General features: G+C 37.0%; 2 protein-coding genes across 20 annotated transcripts in view; one reads left to right on the forward strand and one right to left on the reverse strand.

Moving 5' to 3' along the window:
- Positions 1-20,927, reverse strand: part of AAGAB (alpha and gamma adaptin binding protein) — a 308,159-nt gene that overhangs the window by 138,702 nt on the left and 148,530 nt on the right. The window lies entirely within an intron of this gene.
- Positions 1-20,927, forward strand: part of IQCH (IQ motif containing H) — a 237,670-nt gene that overhangs the window by 75,516 nt on the left and 141,227 nt on the right. For all 17 annotated transcript variants that reach the window (XR_014817110.1, XM_084978737.1, XM_084978733.1 and 14 more), the window contains 2 exons: positions 14,723-14,802; positions 17,104-17,142. Coding sequence is in view for 16 of the 17 variants with exons in the window: in XM_084978737.1 (XP_084834863.1) it covers positions 14,723-14,802; positions 17,104-17,142 (119 nt within the window). In the remaining variant the exon portion in view is untranslated. The remainder of the gene's footprint in view (positions 1-14,722; positions 14,803-17,103; positions 17,143-20,927) is intronic.

The following is a 20,927-nucleotide window of genomic DNA, read 5'->3' on the forward strand; positions in this document are numbered from 1 at the left end:
CAGCATTTCCTAGTCTTCCTTTCAGCTAGGTGTGCTGTGTGCCCAGGTTCTGGAAAATGAGGACGTAAGCGAAGTGAAAAGGGAAACTTCTGGCTTCCTCTTTTAATTTTTCTATCTCTGACTAGCTGGGATGCAGGTGTGATAAGCAAGCACTTTGGAGCCAAAGAAGGAACTCTGGATTGAGTCTGGCAGAGATACCCTGCCAGCCTGGGGACTATCTTCCTTTCAACCACTGTGTGAGAGAGAAATACTCTTAATTTTTTAAGCCACTCAGTATATCTTAGGATCTTTCTTTTTAAATACCTCAGATTATAGCAGAACCAGCATGGCAGCCTTTCAAACCATGATGGAGAGTTGGATTTAATCCTAATTACATTGGGAACTCACTGAAAAGTTTGAACAGGGGGATGCAGCAATCTGATTTATGTTTTAATAATACCATTATGACTATATTACAGATAATGAATCATAGGAAAGCATGAGTGGAACTAGTTAAAAGGCTATTTTGGTAAACCGATTGAGAAATAATGGTAGATTTGAGGAGAATGGTATCAATGGACATAAAGAGAAGTGAACAATTCAGGATATATTTTGGAGGTGGCTGATGGATAAGAGTGGGGGAAAGAGAGGCATCATGGATAAACATGTATGAATGTACCTCAATTTTGTATCCATTCTGCTGTTGAAGACAATTTCAGTGGTTTATACCATAGAGCTATTAGGTATAATACCACTATGAACATTTGTCTATATGTCTTTTAATGCAAATATGTAGGCATTTCTGTTGTATACATACCAAAAAGAAGAACTGCTGAGTCACAAAGTATACACATGCTCAGAGTTAGTGGCTATCGCCTAAACCATTTTCCAAGGCGGTTATAACTGATTTATTTAGCTACTAGCAGTGCATGAGAATTCCAGGTAATATATATTTTGTCAACACTTGATATTTCCTTTTCTTTCTTTGTTTGTTTGTTTAATCCTGAAGACTCTATTGTAGTACAATATCTCTTTGTGGGTTTAGTTGCTATATCCCTGATGACCAATAAAGTTGAGCAGTTTTTAAGTATGGTTATTGGTCATTTGAATATATTCTTTTGTAAAGTGATTTGAAAGTTTACCTTTTTTAAAATGTCATCTTTCTTCTTCTTGGTTATTTACAGGAATTATGTATGTATTCTGGGTACTAATCTTTTATCTGTTTTATGTATTACAAATAATTCTTCCTATTCTGTAGTTCGGCATTTCATTCCCCACTGGTGGTGGTGGTTTTTTTTTTTTTTTAACTAACCTTTTAATTTTGAGATAACTGTAAATTCACATACAGTTGTAAGAAATCATACAGAGAGATCCTTTGCACCCTTCACTCATTTTTCCCCAAGAACAACATATTGCTAACATATAGTACAACATCACAACTGGGATATCGATACAACCAAGATACAAAACATTTCCTTCACCACAAGGTTTCCTCGTGTTGTCCTTTTACAGTTATACCCACTCCCCCTCTCACCCCACACGCCTTTAAACCCTGGCAACCATTAATCTGTTCTCTATTTCTATAATTGTATCATTTCAAATATGTTAGATAAATGGACTCATACAGTGTGTAACCTTTTGGGATTGACTTTTTTCACTCAGCATAATTATCTGGAGAGTCATCCAGTTTGTTGCTTATAGCAGTAGCTTATTTCTTTTTATTGCTGACTAGTACTTCATGGTATGAGTGTTCCACAGTTAAACCTTTCACTTGTTGAAGGACCCATAAGGTGTTTCCAATTTCGGGCTACTATGAAAAAAGTTGCTATAAACATTTGTGTGCAGGTTTTTGTATAAACATATGTTTTCATTTCTTTAGGATAAATGCCCAGGAGTATAATTGCTGGATCTCATGGTAGTTGCGTGCTTATGTCCTCTACAAACATTTAGAACCATATCAGACAACATTATAATTTCTGTTTTAAACATCAAATATAATTTAGAAAATTCAAGAGGAAAAAAGAAGTCTATTGTTTCTAACCCATATTTTTGCTTACCATGTTCTTTCTTCTTTTCTGGTGTTTCAAGATTCCTAGTTTTATCATTTCCCTTCTACTTAGCAAATTAGTCATTGTTGAGGGCTGGTATACTGGTGATAAATTATCTTCATTTTTCTTCATCTTAGCAAGTCTTTTTTTTTTTTTTTTTTGTCTTTTGTCTTTTTTTAGGGCTGCTCCCGTGGCACATGGAGGTTCCCAGGCTAGGGGTCTAATTGGAATTATTGCTGCTGGCCTACGCCAGAGCCATAGCAACACCAGATCTGAGCCTCGTCTGTGGCCAGGGATCAAACTCGCAACCTCATGGTTCCTAGTTGGATTTCCACTGCACCACGATGGGAACTCCTTTCTTAGCAAGTCTTGATTTCCTCTTTATTCCTAAAGGATATCTTTACTAGATATAGGATTCTGGGTTGACAGTGTTTTTCTTTCAGCACTTTAAAAAATAAGACATTGTGCCACTTTCTTTTCGTCTCTGATTAAAAAATCCACTCATTTGAATTTTTCCCCCTGTAGGTAAGGTGTTGTTTTTCTCCTGCTGCTTTCAGGATTTTTTTCTGTCTTCGGTTTTCAGAAGTTTGAGTGTATCTTAGTGTGGATTTCTTTGGCTTTATCCTGTTTTGGTTTGGCTCATCTTCTTGAATCTGTAGGTTTACATATTTTGCCAGATTTTGAAAGCTTTCAGTCACTATTTCTTCAAGTACTTTTTTCAGCTTTGCTCTCTATTGCCTCTCTTTCTGGGCTACAATGACATAAATGTTAGATCTTCTTTTATAATCCCATAGATTCTTAAGGTGCTGTTCATCCCTCCGCCCCCCCCCCCCCCAGTCTATTTTCTCTCTCTTGTTCAGATTGGGTAATTTTTGTTTTCCTGGTGTCAACTTAAAAAATATGCACAACTTAAAAAGTTGAGAGTTTAGTTTTATTTGGGGCAAAATGAGGACTACAGCCCAGGAGGTAGTATTTCAGATAGCTCTAAAATATTGATACAAAGAGGTAAGGGGGAATGTCAGTATATATGTGATTTTGGTGAAGGGGGAGGTACATGCAACAAAGCACACATTTTACAGAAGTTTGCTGCTAGTCTTGTGAAGGTTACTGTTAGTCACTAGAGGCAGATGTCATCATGAAGGATTTTAGTGCTTTTCTAGATACAAGGAGATATAAAAATTGGGCTCATAAAATCTGAAAATATCTAACTATCTGAAGATCTGTTCTGCCAGTTTTCCCAGATCACTGTGCCTCACTCTTGATTCCCACCCTGAGCTCTTTCCAGTGGTGTTGAGGGTCGGTAGCTGCAGTGGGTCATGATTCAATCTGTGTAGAGACAGATGGCAAGTGCCAATCTCCAGTTCACACTGTCTTCTAGTTCACTGATTCCCCTGTTTCTTACATTCTGTTGTTAAGCCATCCACTGGACTTTGTATTTAGATGACTTTATTCTTCTGTTCTAAAATTTCAACTTGTTAAAAAATGTACACTTAAAAACAGTTAAGATGGGAGTTCCCATCATGGTTCAGTGGTTAACAAATCTGACCAGCATTCATGAAGATGTAGGTTTGATCCCTGGCCTTGCTCAGTGGGTTAAGGATCCAGCATTGCTGTGAGCTGTGGTGTAGGTCACAGACACAGCTTGGACCCAGTGTTGCTGTAGCTGTGGCATAGGCCAGCAGCTACAGCTCCAATTAGACCCCCAGCCTGGGAACCTCCAGATGCCAAGGGTGTGGTCCAAAAAAAAAGAAGTTAAGATGATAACATGTTATGTGTATTTTAACACAATTAAAAATTTCAATTTGATTCCTCTTTATACGTTCTATTTCTTTGTAGAGACTTTCTATTTCTTTGCTGAGATTTTTTTTTTCATTTGTTTTAAGTGTTTCTGTAATTGCTTGTGGAGCATTTTTATGATGGCTGCATTAAAATTTCTGTCAGGTAATTCTAAGATCTCTGTCATCTCAGTGTTGGTATCTATACCTTGTCCTTTTTCATTTAGTTTAAGATCTTCCTGAATCTTGGTAGGTGAGTGATTTTCAAAAGAAACTTTGACATTGTGGGTATTATGTTATGAGACTCTGGTTCTTATTTAGGTATGTTTTAGCTAGTTCTTCTGATATCCCTATTAATTCTTTACAGATTTAAGGAATGAGTCAAATTAGCTGTGATATGTCATCCTGTTTATGTATTGCTGGATTTCATTAGCTAATATTTTGTTTACAATTGTTGTTCATATTTGAAGCTGTCCTAAATCTTTCCTTTCCCATAATGTTTTCCTTAGGTTTTAGTGGGGTTAGTCTTGCCTCAATGAGTAATAGGCTATCTATTTTTATACTCTCTGGAAGAGTTTAGATAAAATTGGTAATATTTCTTTGTTAAAGAAATAATTTCAGAAGAATTTACCAGTGAAGCCACTTGAATTTGTAGTTTTCTTGGGAAGTAGGTTTATTATTATGGGTTTAATTTCTTTAACAAGCATAGGACTTTTGATTATCTCTTTTGTCTAGGTCAGTGTAGTAAATTAGCTTTGCCTAAGAATATGTCCATTTTATTTAACCCTTCAAATTTATTGGAATAAAGCTGTTTATAATATCTTCTAATTATTTTTGTAACATCTCTAAAATCTGTGGTGATGTACTTTTTCATTACTGATGTTGGTTATTTCCCCCTTTCTCCTTTTTCTTGATCAGTGTCTCTATGAATTTATCGATTTTATTATTATTTTCAAAGAACCAAATTTTGACCTTATTTATTCTTTCTACTGTATCTTTATTTTCTATTTTATCGACATCTGCTCTCGCCTTTATTATTTCTTCCTTCTTTTTACTTTTTTGGAATTTAACTTTCTTATTTTCTTAACTTATTGGTATATACACTTAGTTCATATATTTTCAACTGCTATTTGTTCCTAATACATAAACTGAAGGTTACAAATTTCACACAAAGCTCTTCTTTAGTCAAAATCCCTAAATGTGTTATATCATATTGTCATTATCACTTAATTCAAAATATTTTCTAATTGCCATTATGATTTCTTCTTCAAACCATGGAATATTTAGAAGTATATAAATTTTAGTACTTTCTAGTAATCCTTTTCGTTATTGATTTTCAGCCTAATTCTCCTGGTCAGAGGACATACTAAGTATGCCTTCAATTATTTGAAAGCTTACTTGCTTCTTGGTCCTTGCATATAATCAACCTAGATGATCTGCATTTGTTAGGTGCAGTGTTATGAATATATTCAATTAAGTCAATTCTATTATTCTAATTTATTTGAGTTTGATATATTATTAATATCTCTATTAATTTATGGTCCATTTATTCCATCAGTTGCTAAGAGCAGTATGTTAAAGTCTCAAACTATGGTCTATTTCCTTTTATTCTTTAGTTTGTCGGTTTCTTCATATCACACATATTTTTTTTTTATATGTAGTTTTATTTATTTATTTATTTTTTTATTTTTTTTTTGTCTTTTTGCTATTTCTTTGGGCCGCTCCCGCGGCATATGGAGGTTCCCAGGCTAGGGGTCGAATCGGAGCTGTAGCCACCGGCCTACGCCAGAGCCACAGCAACGCGGGATCCGAGCCACATCTGCAACCTACACCACAGCTCACGGCAACACTGGATCCTTAACCCACTGAGCAAGGGCAGGGACCGAACCCGCAACCTCATGGTTCCTAGTCGGATTCGTTAACCACTGCGCCACGACGGGAACTCCTAAAACAAATCTTAATAAGTCTAAGACAACTGGAGTTCCTGTTGTGGCTCAGTGGGTTAAGAACCCAACATAGCCATCTGTGAGGATGCAGGTTCGATCCCTAGCCTCGCTCAGTGGGTTAAGGATCCGGTATTGCTGCAAGTGGTGGTGTAGGTCTCAGATGCAGCTTGGATCCGGGATTGCTGTGGCTGTGGCAGCTGCAGCTCTGATTCAACCACTAGCCCCAGAACTTCCATATGCCACAGGTGAGGCCATAAAAAAAAAAAAATTAAAACAACTGAAATCATACCAAGTTTCTTTTCCAACCACAATGGTATGAAACTAGAAATCAATTACAAGAGGAAAAACTGGAAAATTCACAAACATGTGCAAATTAAACAACATGTTCCAGAACAACCAATGAGTAAAAGAAGAAATCAAAAGGGAAATTTAATAAGATCTTGAGACATGGGAAATAAAACATACTAAAGTTTATGAGACACAGCAAAATGGGTTCTAGGAGAGAAGTTTATAGCAATAAACAGCAACAATAAAAAAAAAGAAGAATCTGAAGTAAACAACCTAACTGTACATTAAGAACAAACTAATCCCAAAGACTCAAGAAAGAAATAACAAAGGCAAGAGTAGACTCATTTGGTAGGGAAACGCCTCCAAAATAACAGATATTGTAGGGAGTAGGGAAACACTGACTTCAGAATCAGACTGATTTGGATTTTAAATCTTTGTTCTACAATCCCTGCCTATATGATACTGAGTAATGATTTTGATTCCTTGAATCTCAACTGAGTCTTTGGCAGCTTCTTCAAAGGAGTACCATGAGGATTAAATAATATCCTTTATGATTGAGTATACCCCTATATAAATTTGGCACTTAATAAATATTGATATTATAATTATTACAAATGGACGTGAAAGAGCATTAAACTTGGAATCTGGAAAAAAAAGACTAGAGTGGAAATAAATGTTCTAGAGACTAAAAAGACAAGAGAGAATATCAATGAAACTAAAAGCTGAGTTTTTTTTTTTTTTAAAGATAAACAAAGAGACAAGCCTCTAGCTATCCTAAGGAAAAAAGAGAAGACTCAAATATATAAAATCAAAAATGAAATATGAGATATTACAACACAGATATTAAGAATCATATAATAATTATATACCAAAAAAATTACACTGTCCAGAAGAAATGGATAAATTCCTAGAAACATAAATCCATCAAGTCTGAATCATGAAGAAAGAGAAAATCTGAACAGACCAATTACTAGTAGGAAACTGAATCAGTAATCAAAAACCTTTCAACAAAGAGAAGCCCAGGACTAGATGGCTTAACTGTGAATTCTACCAAGAATTTAAGGAAAAATTAATACTAATCCTTCTCAAAATTTTTCCAAAGAGTAAAATAAGAAGGAACACTTCCAAACTCATTTTATAAGGCCAGCATTACCCTCATACTAAAGTCAGACCAGGACACTAAAAGAACAGAAAATAACATGCTAATATCCCTAGTGAAGATACACGCAAAAAATCCTCAACAGAATATGAGCAAACTGGGGGAGCTTAGGGTTAATAAATTCAAACTATTGCCTTTGGAATGGATTAGCAATGAGATCTTGCTGTGTAGCACTGAGAACTCTGTCTAGTCACTTATGATGGAGCATGATAATGTGAGAAAATAGAATGTACATATGTATGTGTAACTGGGTCACCATGCTGTACAGTAGAAAAAAATTGTATTGGGGAAATAATTAAAAAAAAAGAAAAGAAGAAAAAGATACAAGCCCCCCCCCAAAAAAAAGAATATGAGCAAACTGAATTCAATTCAATAACCCTTTAAACAAATCGTACAGCATAATCAAGTGGGATTTATTTCTAGGATGCAAGGATGGTACAACATATGCAAATTAATAAATGTGATACACCACATTAATGAAATGAAGGATAAAAAAATCACATGATCATCTTAGTAGATACAGAAAAAGCATGTGACAAAATTCCACTTTCTTTCACAATAAAAATCCTCAACAAATTGAGTATAGAAAAAACATACTTCAATCAACATTATAAATGCCGTATATGACCGCTCACAGCTAACACTATACTCAAGAGTTAAAAGCTAAAAGCTTTTCCTCTAAGATCAGAAATAAGACTAAGAAGCTACTCTTGCCACTTTTGTTCAATACAGTCATGGAAGTCCTAGCGAGAGCAATTACACAAGAAAAATAAATAAAAGTCATCTAAATAAAAAAGAAGTAAAATTATCTCTGCAGATAACATAACATTATATATAGAAAACCCTAAAAATGCCATCAAAAAATAGTTAGAACTAATAAATGAATTCAGTAAAGTTGCAGGATACAAAATCATCATACAAAAATCAGTTGCACTTTTATACTCTAACAACTATCAGAAGGAGAAATAATAAACACTCCCATTTACAATAGCACTAAAAAGAATAATATACTTAAGAATAAGTTTAATCAAAGAAGTGAAAGATTTGTACATTGAAAATTGTAAATATTGATGAAAGAAGTTGAAGAAGACATAAATAAATGGAAAGATATTCTTTGTTCATGGACTGAAAGAATTAGTGTTGTTAAAATGGCAATACTGCCCAAAGCAATCTGCAAACTCAATGCAGAAATCTCAGTAGCATTTTTCACAGAAATAGAAAAACTTCTCCTAATATTTGTATATAACCACAAGAGACCTCAAATAGTGAAAGTAATCTTGAGAAGTGAGACAAAACCTGAGACATCACACTGCCTAATTATAAACTATATTATAAAGCTATAGTAATCAAAACAATGTGGTACTGGCATAAAAACAGACATGAAGAATTATGGAACCAGAGAACCTAGGAAAAAAAGCCTGTATTTTTATGATCAATTAATTTTTGTTAAGGATTCAATAATATACAATGAGGGAAGGTTACTGGGAAGACTGGACAGCCACATTAAAAAGAATAAAAGTGGGTCCCTATCTTATACCATATACAAAAATCAAATCAAAATGGATTAAAGAATTGAACATTTGAGCTGAAAACATAAAACTCCTAAGGAGAAAGCATAGTGGATAGGTTCTTGGCAATGATTTTTCTTTTAACTTGACACCAAAAGCAAAGGCACCCAAAGCAAAAATATACAAGTGAGCCTACATACAAATTAGAAAGCTTGCACAAAGGACTATTGTACATAGCACAGGCAATATGTATATATGTGTAACTGAATCACTTTGTGTGCTCCTGAAGCAACACTGTAAATGAACTAGATTTCCATAAAAATTTTTTAATTAGAATTTTTTATAAAGCTTCTGCACTGGAGGAAAGAATATACAATGAAGAAAAGACAGACCTTTCAATAAGTGGTGCTGGGAAAACTGGACAGCCACAAGGAAAAGAATGAAATTAGAACACTTCCTAACACCGTACACAAAATAAGCTCAAAATGGATTAAAGACCTAAATATAATATCAGATACTACAAAACTCTTAGAGGGAAACATAGGCCAAACACTCTCTGATATAAACCACATCAATATCTTCTGAGATCCACCTCCTAGAATAATGACAATAAAAACAAAAATAAACAAATGGGACTTAACTAAACTTAAAAGTTTCTGCACAGCAAAGAAAACTCTAAACAAAACAAAAAGACAGCCCACAGAATGGGAGAAAATATTTGCAAATGAAGCAACTGACAAGGGATTAATCTCTGAAATTTATAAACACCTCCTGCAGCTCAATACCAAAAAAACAAACAACCCCATCAAAAAATAGGCAGAATATATAAACAGACAAATATCCAAAGAAGACATACAAATGTCCAAAAAACACATGAAAAGATGTTCAACATCACTCATTATTAGAAAAATGCAAATCAAAACCACTATGAGGTATCATCTTTCACCAGCCAGAATGGCCATCACCAAAAAGTCTACAAACAATAAATGCTGAAGAGGGTGTGGAGAAAAGGGAACCCTACTACACTGTTGGTGGGAATGTAAATCGGTGCAACCACTGTGGAAAACAGTATGGAGATTCCTCAGGAAACTAAAAATAGAATTGCTATTTGATCCAGCAATCCCACTTCTAGGCATTTATCCAGAGAATACCATGACTCAAAAAGATACATGCACTCCAATGTTCACTGCATCACTATATACAATAGCCAAGACACTGAAACAACGTAAATCTCCATGGGCAGAGATGTGGTACATATACACAGTGGAATATTACTCAGCCATTAAAAGGAAAGAAATAACGGAATTTGTGGCAACACTGATGGACAAAGAAATTATCATGTTAAGTGAAGTTAGACAGTGAGACAGCAACATTATATGCTATTATATGCTATCACTTACATGTGGAATCTAAAAAAAGGACACAATGAACTTCTTTGCGGAACAGATACTGACTCATAGACTGTGAAAAACTTACAGTTTCTAAAGGAGATAGTTTGGGGGGTGGGGGATGGCCTGGGGATATGGGATGGAAATGTTATAAAACTGGATGTGATGATCATTGTACAACTATAAATGTAATAAAATTCATTTTAAAAAAAGCTTCTGCACAGCAAAGGAAGCTATTAACAAAATGAAAAGGCAACCTGTGAATTAAGATAAAATATTTGCAAACTGCATATATCCATTACAGGATTAATATACAAAATATAAAAAAAATCCATACAACTCAATAGCAAAAAACAAAAAAACAAACAAACAAAAAAACTGACCCTGGAGTTCCCGTTGTGGCTCAGCAGGTTAAGAACCCAACTAGTATCCATGAAGATGCGAGTTTGATCCCTGGCCTCTCTCAGTGGGTTAAGGATCCGGCATTGCTGTGAGCTATGGTGTAGGTCACAGATGTGGCTTGGATCTGGTATTGCTGTGGCTGTAGTGTAGGCTGGCAGCTGTAGCTCCGATTGGACCCCTATTCCGTATGCTGCAGGTGTGGCCCTAAAAAAAAAAAAAATGTTCTCACTAACAAAAAGCAGACAAAAATATAAGATGAGGGATATGTTAATTAAATAGATGGAGAGAATCCTTTCAAATATACATATGTATGTGTGTATATATATATATGTGTGTGTGTGTGTATATATATATACACAATGTATACTTTAAATATCTTACAATCTTATTTGTAAAATTATACCTCAATAAAGTTGTACTTTTAAAAAAGGGAAGGCATAAATAAATAATATTAAAACTAAAAAAGGCAGATAATACAAATAGGTAGAATTTTTAAAAACATAATTTACTGCCAATACATTTTTAAAAACAAAATGAGGAGTTCCCGTCGTGGCGCAGTGGTTAACGAATCCGACTAGGAACCATGAGGTTGCGGGTTCGGTCCCTGCCCTTGCTCAGTGGGTTAACGATCCGGCGTTGCCGTGAGCTGTGGTGTAGGTTGCAGACGCGGCTCGGATCCCGCGTTGCTGTGGCTCCGGCGTAGGCCGGTGACTACAGCTCCGATTCGACCCCTAGCCTGGGAACCTCCATATGCGTGGGAGCGGCCCAAGAAATAGCAACAACAACAACAACAACAAAAGACAAAAAAAAAAAAAAAAAAAGAAAAATTTCCTAGAAAAGTGTAAATAACCAAAATTAACTCAAGAAAAAATAGGAAACTTAAAGAAAACAATACCACTAGGTAATTTGACCTTATAGTAAAAAATATCTGTCTTATACACAGACATATGCACACAAGCACACACACAAAAATATACAAAACTAAACAAAAAAAGTCCTCAGGCCTCTTATAGGCAAGGCAAGTTTCACCAACTTTAAAGGTTCAGGTAATTCTTATAATAAACTATTCCAAATTAAAGAAGGAAAGCTTACCAAATGATTTTATGAAGGTACTGTAACTCTGATACCAAAACTGGATGAGGATAGTGCAAGAAAAAAATAGAGATCAATCTCAGGAACATAAAGGCAAACATTCTAAATAAAAGTTAGCAGTATGTTTTTTACATTCATCATGATCAAGAAAGAATGTGAGGAAGATTCAACATGAAAAAAAATCTAACAATATAATTCACCTCATTAATAGATTAAGAAAAAACCCTATGATCAGCTCAAAATTTAAAAATTTAAAAATCATACATTTCAACATTAATAATAAGAAAAAAAACTTCTGGGCAGAGCAGAAGTAGAAGATAATTTTCTGAACCTGATCATTGTCTTCAACTAAAATCCCAGAGCAGACGATGCACATCGGAAACTTTTGATACATTCTATTTCCTCATTAAAAACAGACAGTTCAGGGATGACTATTACTGCCATCACTATTGAACATTGTTCCTGAGGCCCTAGCACAAGCAATAAGACAAAGCAATGAAAGGAGAGAAGGAGGAGGGGTAAGGGAGGGATACCAGTCAGGAATGCATGTGACTGCAAGTATCAGAAACCCTAACTACCAGTGGTTTAAACAATAAGGAGTTAATTTATCTTGTGAGAAATCAGAAAGTAGGGAGTCTAGGGCTGGTAGTGCCCATTGGCAGGGTTGTAACAATTCTCTTTCTGCTTTACCTTTTTTAGCAGTTTGATTTCATCCTTGTGCTTGCCACCTCACAGCTCTAAAATGACTCCTGCAGATTTGGGCCTTAAGGTACACCTTCCAGGCAGGAAGAGGAGAAAATAGTGGTTCCAATATCTTTCCAGAAGCCTCTGGATGGAATTCCTTTCACATGTCACTGGTCATGTGGCCACTGTTAGGTACAAGAAAGGCTGAGAAAGTGAATGTTCAGGGATAATATTAAGGCTACGATTAGGATTTGGGACATACTCATACTAAATACTTAGTATGATAAATTATGCTTGGTCTAATCCATTGATGAAATTCAATTCTTTGTTGGATATTAAATATATTTAATATCAGGGGCATACCTATACTAAAGTACAAGTTACCTGTTTATCTAAAGGCTAAATTTAACTGTGTGCCCTTAATTTTTGTTTTGTTTTGTTTTGTTTTTTGCTAAATCTGGAAACCGTAGGAGCTGGGGATGTTGTTACCCTGAAAAAATTGGGCTTCTAAAATTAGCAAGGAGAAAAGGGGGATGGCCTCTTGGGAGACACATATCAATAACTACCACAGAAGCATACAAGCTTCTCCAGAAAGACAAGATTTTTTTCCCCCTTGACACTGACATTGGTAAATTATCTTACAGATTTTTCCAGACAGGAAATTGAGTAGCAAAATAGGCAGTGCTTTAGGATGCAGACACATTCTTCAAATGCATGTGTCCCATAAAATCCAAGCCTAGATGAAGTTATAAATTAGTGATAGGACTTCTGTGAATAACAAAGAAAAACTTTAAAAATTTTAGAGATGTCATTAAGTGTGAAATTACAAATGTTTTAGTTTTTTAAAAAAATCATTGGCTAATCTTTTAGATCTTTATCCTACCAAATATCACTGAAATTTAATAAATTCCTTTAAAAATCTGCCTACTTGTAAACTTCTCAGCTGCTATTTTGTTTCATTATGGGAATTTAACCATAAATCTCATTTGTCTACAGACAGAAAGTATAGTGAGCTTGCAGATGATATTAACAGACTTTTTGGATGAATCTGTGGATTCACAGTAGCCTAGGTGTACTGTGTGAGCTGACCTTCAGAAGACGGAGGAGGACCAAGTCCAAGCATTTAACAGGGTTGGAGAGTACAGAGGTCAAGGCAAAAACTTGGAGGCTTAAAATGGAGTCTTTACACACTATAGTTGTCCTTCATTATCCTTGGGGGATTTGCTCCAGGACCCCCCAGTGGATACCAAAATATGCAGATGATCAAGTCCCTCACATAAAATGGCTTGGTTAGTCAGTCGGCTATCTGAGGGTCCCACATCTACAGATTCAAACAACCACAGATGTAAACTGGTTGAATCTGCAGAAGCAGAACCCACGAATACAGATGACTCACTGTATAGGCAACTGCCCAGGCTTAGAGTAGGTGCTGGGCAGTGTAATAGTCTGGGATGATCATTGGAAGCCCATGAAATCAGAAAGGTGGTAAAAAATGGGTTGTTCCAATGCAACAAAACAAATGCCTTTTGAGGAGGTGACTGTTAGTGCTAAGACTCTGAATCTCTGCTACTTTTTAAGAGATGGCTAAAGACACTTCTTGCAGCGTATTTGAAGCAGTGTGAGAGAACTGATTCTTCAAGGTCAAATTCTAAATTCTACACTGATGTGCTGTACTTGATGGACATTTCTCAATTCTTCCCAAGATTGTTGTTATAGAACCGACAGAAAAGGGGTGAGCTAAGGAAGTAAGTTGAAAGAAGCCACACTTCGATGCAATCAACTATTTAAACAAATAGTTTGTCCTCTTTCTTGGAAAGAGTAGTATAAGGGTTTTCCTCTCCTGAGAATGTCAGACTTGGGCTGTCTGTAAAGGATAATTGGGTTTGCTGCCAAGCAACAAGAGAGATGCAGTTTCTCTTGCAAGCATTGTCTAGCATGTACGCTTACCCATCCACGGACTAGATGTGTTCTCTTGTTTTATTTACTTGTGTTTTCTTGTTTTATTTATCCAAAGCCATTTAAATTCTTTAGAATCATCTTTTTTAATAAACACAATAGATTAGTTCATCATAATAGCTATATTTATTTACCTTTTAAATGAACTTGGGAATATGGCTATTTAAAGAAATCTTACAGCAAAACATTTTATAAGACAAAGATTATTCTCTAACTTGCTTGCTTTTAAATTTTTCCTTTTCCTCTAGGAAGTCTGTATAAGGGGAGCTGACCTTATGTTCTTATATTCTGATGGAACTGTTCCCCTTCTAAGTTTTTTGCTTTCCCTTTGAAGTCAATGATCACAAATATTTCATTGAATTGATACAAGAAAACAGGTAGCGAACAGTGAACCGGTAACAGAGCCATCTGACGTTTAAGGCGCAAACCCAACAGCATCAACCCACTGAATCAGTCTCTTTCTGGAAAAAGTAACATTATATCAACTCCATCCACAGCCCCTTTTGCTGCACCCCAGAGACCACAGTTGATCACAAAGGAAGTGAAGAATCTCACTCTCGAGAGACAAAGATCAAAGGTATTCATATTCCTAACTAAAGAAAATTGTTCTGATTTACAGTATTCTCAATGAGATTTTTGGTAGTATGCACATGTTATAGAGTTGTACCTTTCACATAGAAATAAAGTGTTTCAGCTGCTACTGGAATGCATTTGATTTTAAAAGGAAAGATTGCTATGCCAGTAAACTCTTCTATAACAGCATCAGTAGGATCTTTAAAAATCAATCATGTTGCATTATTTTGAGATTAACTAAATGACTGAGTCAATCTGTACTGCTAGCAAGTTAAGGGTCCAGGAGTCTGGAATACAAATCTGTTGCTTTATATCCAAGTTTGTGGTGCATAGGGTGTGTTATTGTGAGGTTTCATTCATCTTTAAGCATAGAATAAAAAAGCAAGCTCTCCAATTTTGCACAGATACCTTAATTCAGAAGGGAAAATAATTCTGTATTCTCTAATATTAGGACCTCACCGTGCAATGTACTCATTCTATGGACATTCTCCTGGTTTAAAGGTGTACTTTTTTTTTTTTTTTTTTTTTTTTTTTTTTAGGGCCACACCTGGGGCATATGGAGGTTCCCAGGCTAGGGGTTGAATCGGAGCAGTAGCAGCCACAGCAACTGGGGGTCCGAGCCACGTCTGGTACATACACCACAGCTCACGGCAACGCTGGGTCCTTAACACAATAGGCAAGGCCAGGGATTGAAACTGCATCCTCATGGATGCTAGTCAGATTCGTTTCCACCGAGCCACGACAGGAACTCCAAGGTGCTGGACTTTTGTAGCTTGCTTTCTTATGTGTATGAGCCACAAACAGACTTGCAATAATTGAAATTTTTCATCATAGATGGAGACAGCTGGCAGTGTTTTTTCTGGGCTTATTCTATGTGGTCCCGTTTACAACTGCTCCCACTTAAACACAGAAAGAAAGAAAGAGAAATTGAGTGGCACAGAAGAAATTAATACTACTGTGTCTGCATAGTAAACTGTTACCTCTTCTCTCCAAACCCTCATCTTTTAATGCCCACATCTTTCTTAAGATGTTTTCACTGTATTTGCAGCACTGGTGGGCTATTTCCCCTTAAGAGATTTCCACACTGTTTATGTAGCAGCATGTCATGTGACACCCCAGTTGCCATGGCAAATATTTGTGTTTCATGAAAAACATGGGTAAAAAAAAAAAAAAATCAATGTAAATGGCTGAATCCCAAGACAGACAGGCCTTCAGGCTAGTGTTTTGCCTGCACCACAATTGTTTCCAACTCAGCTGTTTAACAGGCTGTGCGAAGGCCATGGGCTAATGTGCATATGGGGTACAGGCGAGGGCACCTGTTTTGATTCTCACCGCATTAGAGGTCTCAGGTCCCAGTTTTTAGATAACAGATCTACAGGTAATCCAAATATGGCTATGTTTTTATGGAGTTGCTGTCATGGCTCAGCGGTTAGCGAACCCGACTAGCATCTAAGAAGACATGGGTTCAATCCCTGGCCTCGCTCAGTGAGTTAAGGATCTGGCATTGCCGTGAGCTGTGGTGTAGGTCGCAGACGTGGCTCGGATCCTGCCTTGCTGTGGCTCCAATTCAACCCCTAGCCTGGGAACCTCCATATGCCGCGGAGGCGGCCCTCAAAAAAGACCAAAAAAAAAAAAAAAAAAGACAAATGTGACTAGGTTTTAGCCAATAAGCGGCCTACCTCAGAAAAAAATTTTTTTTAAAATACCGAAATCTCCTGAGTGCTAATTAACCTTGCCTTTAATTTCCTTTCTAGTCAATTCACGAAGTTCTCCCCTACTGCTAGAAGCAATAATATTTAAAGACTCTTTCCCATGGTCCCAAACTGGTATATTTCTGAATTGACTCTTCAACATTAAACAAAATCATTCATGTTGTCTGTGGAAAGGGTCCAGGAAGACTGTGATATGACCGGCCTCATGATAGAGCCAGTCAAAGCTTGGATCAGTCCCCACCACTAGGCAGTGTGGTGCCACACGGAGAAACCCTTTCTTGTTTCACACTTCACGTGTTGGGCAGAAGTAGGACTTGGCATCTGATCATAGTTGTTTTTGTAAATATTTACTTTGTCAAACTCTTTCTTCAAAGCAAACAGGGCTGTTGCCAAGCAAAGCATCACTGTCTGGGGTGGGAAAGGTCTTTCTAATTATTAGCTCCTGCCTGTCTGGAAAGAGTGAACAGGCTGGCCCAGCAGGGGAAGCTGGAGAAGTGGGGGAGGGGAGGGGAGACTCTGTGCTTTCCACTTGTTCTGTAAAATTGCCCATGAGAGTCATTTTGATTTAAACTGTATCTCATTCTTCATTGTAGGGGAAAGGCAGAAGGGCAAGAGGATATCATGATAGAAAGGTCTGTAATTTGCGTGACTAGTTGAAATTTGGGGGTTGTCACCTGATATCCCTTCCTTATGCTGCAGGGCAAAAGTATGGGAGATGGGTTTGACAGCTGGAGATGACAATAAAAGTTCTGCTCTTCTTTTATAAAAGAAATTAAATCGTGTTTTCAGAAAACAAAACAAAACATAGTTCATTTAAAGTGAAAAATCCCCCCCCCCCGTTGGGATTGATTTATTTCTTAGGCTGCAATCCAAAAAAGTGATTTAGCATAGTCAAATTTGGCTGAATCACATTAGTCTTCAACCTATAGCTAAGCTTTTCATCTTTTAAAAGTACACTTAAAAAGAATAAAACATGAAAAAAACCCTCAATTGTCCTTCAGCATATGATTATATGTATGTGTAAACACACATGCACATGTGCACACTGCATCTATGATGTAATAGGCAAGGGTAAGGGACTCAGAATTAAGTTGACTAAAAGAAACAAAGTGACCAAAAAGTTGGAAAAATAAAACCCACAATGGTTAAGTACACGCCAGCAAGGAACATTCCATACAGCCACGAAAGGGTAATAAAAGTTCTGAACCTCCAACTAGTCAGTAAGAGAGCTAGAAAGAAAGAGCTGGATTCTCTTCTTACTAATAGAGGAACTTTGAACAAGTCACTTAAATTTTCTATACTTCACTTTCCTCCTTTGATAAATGGGGATAATACCTCCTTTCTCTAGGGTGGCTGTGAAGGTTAGAGGTGATAATATGTGTGGAAGTACTTTGGAATGATAAAGTGCTTGTTCCATAATGCACTAGTCTATTTTTAAGAGCATCTTCTAGGCCTCCCTATCTTGGTGATCTTACCAGAAAAATTTCAAAAGGATTTAGTCACTCCTTTGCAAGGAAAAAAACCCCCACCTTTTGGGTCTCCTTATCCTCCCGCAGAGCTGAGAGCAGACAGGGCTGTATTTACAGAAGAGTGCTCCTAGAGAAACTAATCAATGCAATTCCATCCACTAGGTTCCCTTGACTTCTTGCTGTGAGAAAATTGTGAGTTTGCTTCTGCACTTTAAAACTAGGATGGGCTTTAACAATACGAAGGCATGGAGTTCCCGTCATGGCGCAGTGGTTAACCAATCCGACTAGGAACCATGAGGTTGCGGGTTTGATCCCTGCCCTTGTTCAGTGGGTTAAGGATCTGGCGTTGCCGTGAGCTATAAGTCGCAGATGCGGCTCAGATCCCACGTTGCTGTGGCTCTGGTGTAGGCTGGCAGCTACAGCTCCGATTCAACCCCTAGCCTGGGAACCTCCATATGCCTCAGGAGCGGCCCAAGAAATGGCAAAAAGACAAAAAAAAAAAAAAAAAAAAAGAGGGAATACTAAGGCATTACTTACCTGGACTATTTCTAACAGTTAATGTTGAATATGTCCTTAAAACAAGGCACTAAGCACCTTTCATATCCACTGAATGCTCACAGCAGCCCCAGAACCTCTATACTGTCATTGTCCTAGGGCCCATAAAACTAGTAAAGAGGTGTAGAGGATCCAGATGACATAGTAAATGCTCCAGAGTTTGTGCCCTCTCCACATACCAGGTTGTGAACTCTTCCACATGGGCTGATTTTCCAAATATTACTGCTACTACTACCACCACCACCAGCAACTGGCCTTGTATGCTTACTCCGTGCTGGACACTATTCCTAACACTTTACAGGGAACACCTCACTACATTTTCACAACTTCTTTACACAGTAATAATAGTAGGCATTATTATTATTATTCCCATTATATTGGGAAGACTTAGATACAGAGAGATATGAAGGTCATCCAATTAGTGCGTTTGCTTTTGGGAACGGTGGAGGAAGAGGAATGAGCTGAAAAGAGATATAGAGAGGATTTCAATTGTACCCAATATGTTTCTTTCATTTAAATACATATATACATATACAAATACTTTAAATATATCTAAATGTTATAGTATAAATAATAAGTATATAAAATGTACTGTTCATTTAAATACATACATTTTGTCTTTGCTTCATATGTATATATTATTATTTTGTCTTTTTAGGGCTGCAGCTGTGGCATATGGAGGTTCCCAGGCCAGGGGTCTAATCGGAGCTATAGCTGCCCTACGCCACAGCTCAGAGCAATGTGGGATCCGAGCCACGTCTGCAACCTACACCACAGCTCACAGCAACGCCAGAACCTTAACCCACTGAGCAAGGCCAGGGATTGAACCTGTATCCTCATGAATGCTAGTAATATTCATTTCTGCTGAGCCACGACAGGAACTCCAACTTCATATATGTATTATATAGATATCTGTTGTTTATATTCTGTATTATCTAACATTAGGACCTCACCATACAACATAATTCATCCTCAGGGAGATTCTCCTGGTTTAAAACTATTAGACTTTTATAGTTCACTGTCTTGTGTTTATGAGCCATGTATATATATATTCACATATATATATATGTCAAAGACAAAAGATTAGCATGTCTCCATGATAGTCTTTTTTGTATTATTCTCTATACTTTTCTGTATTTTCAATACTTTTTCCAAATTAAAGAAAAAAATAGAAGAAAGTCCTATTTCCTAAGTCTGTTGTAAAATTTCCTCCGGTATAGAAAGAATAGGTTTGGGTAATAACACTGGGGGTGTGTGTAATATTTTAATGTCAAAAATGGGGGCTTACTTCTCTTAGTCATTTTGTTATATTGCTACTTTCTTTAGTATTTACCCAACATATGCTCTTAATCTTCTTGTTAGGAAACTGATTATTTTACAAGTCAGTTGAACAATTTTAATCAAGCAACACATGCGACACTGAACATATCACTGCCCCATCCAGTCTCCTTCCCCCTCTGTCTCTAGAAAGAGGAGATTAGACCAGGTCAGGGTTTTTAAAGAGCTTCCACATCCCCTATGACATTCACCCCAACACCCCCAGGGAAAGGATAAAAGCAGAAGCTCCTCATACATGGGACTTCAGGCCTCCCACTCCCATAGCAGCTGTGTTACTGTTTGACCTCTTTATTATCAAATTATGTTGTTTTTAAACAAAGTGTTACAGGCTTTAAAATACCTACTTTGGGGAGTTCCTGTTGTGGCTCAGCAATAACAAACCTGACTACTATCCATGAGGATGCCAATTTGATTCCTGGCCTCTCTTAGCAGGTTAAGGACCTAGCGTTGCTGTGAGCTGTAGTGTAGGTTGAAGACTCTGCTCAGATCTGGAGTTGCTATGGCTATAGTGTAGGCTAGCAGCTACAGCTCTGATTCGACCCCTAGCCTGGGAACTTCCCTATGTCACAGGTGAGGCCCTGAAAAACAAAAAAAACAAACACTCAAAAAAAAAAAAAAAAAAAAACCTACTTTGAAAACTACTAGGCGATATCTACCAGCAGTTTCACTTTGATGTGTCATGTACAGTGGATGAAGAAGCCTCTTCTTTCCTTCTTTCCTTCTTTCCTTCTTTCCTTCTTTCTTTCTTTCTTTCTTTTTCTTTCTTTCTTTTTGCTTTTTAGGGCCACACCTACAGCATATGGAAGTTTCCAGGCTAGGGATGGAATCTGAGTTGCAGCTGCCGGCCTACACCACAACCACAGTAATGCCAGATCAGAGCCTCATCTGTTATCTACGCACAGCTTGCAGCAATGCCAAATCCTTAACCCACTGACCAAGGCCAGGGATCGAACCCACATCCTCATGGATACTAGTCAGGTTCTTAACCCAATGAGCCACAACAGGAACTCCAAGAAGCCTACTTCTTGAAGAGTGCACAGTACCCCCCTAGTTGG

The sequence above is a fragment of the Sus scrofa genome, chromosome 1, assembly GCF_054392235.1.
Source record: "Sus scrofa isolate SSC_HxYL_T2T_F1_AM1 chromosome 1, Sscrofa_HxYL_maternal_Yorkshire_Landrace_v2.0, whole genome shotgun sequence".
Taxonomy (NCBI): domain Eukaryota; kingdom Metazoa; phylum Chordata; class Mammalia; order Artiodactyla; family Suidae; genus Sus; species Sus scrofa.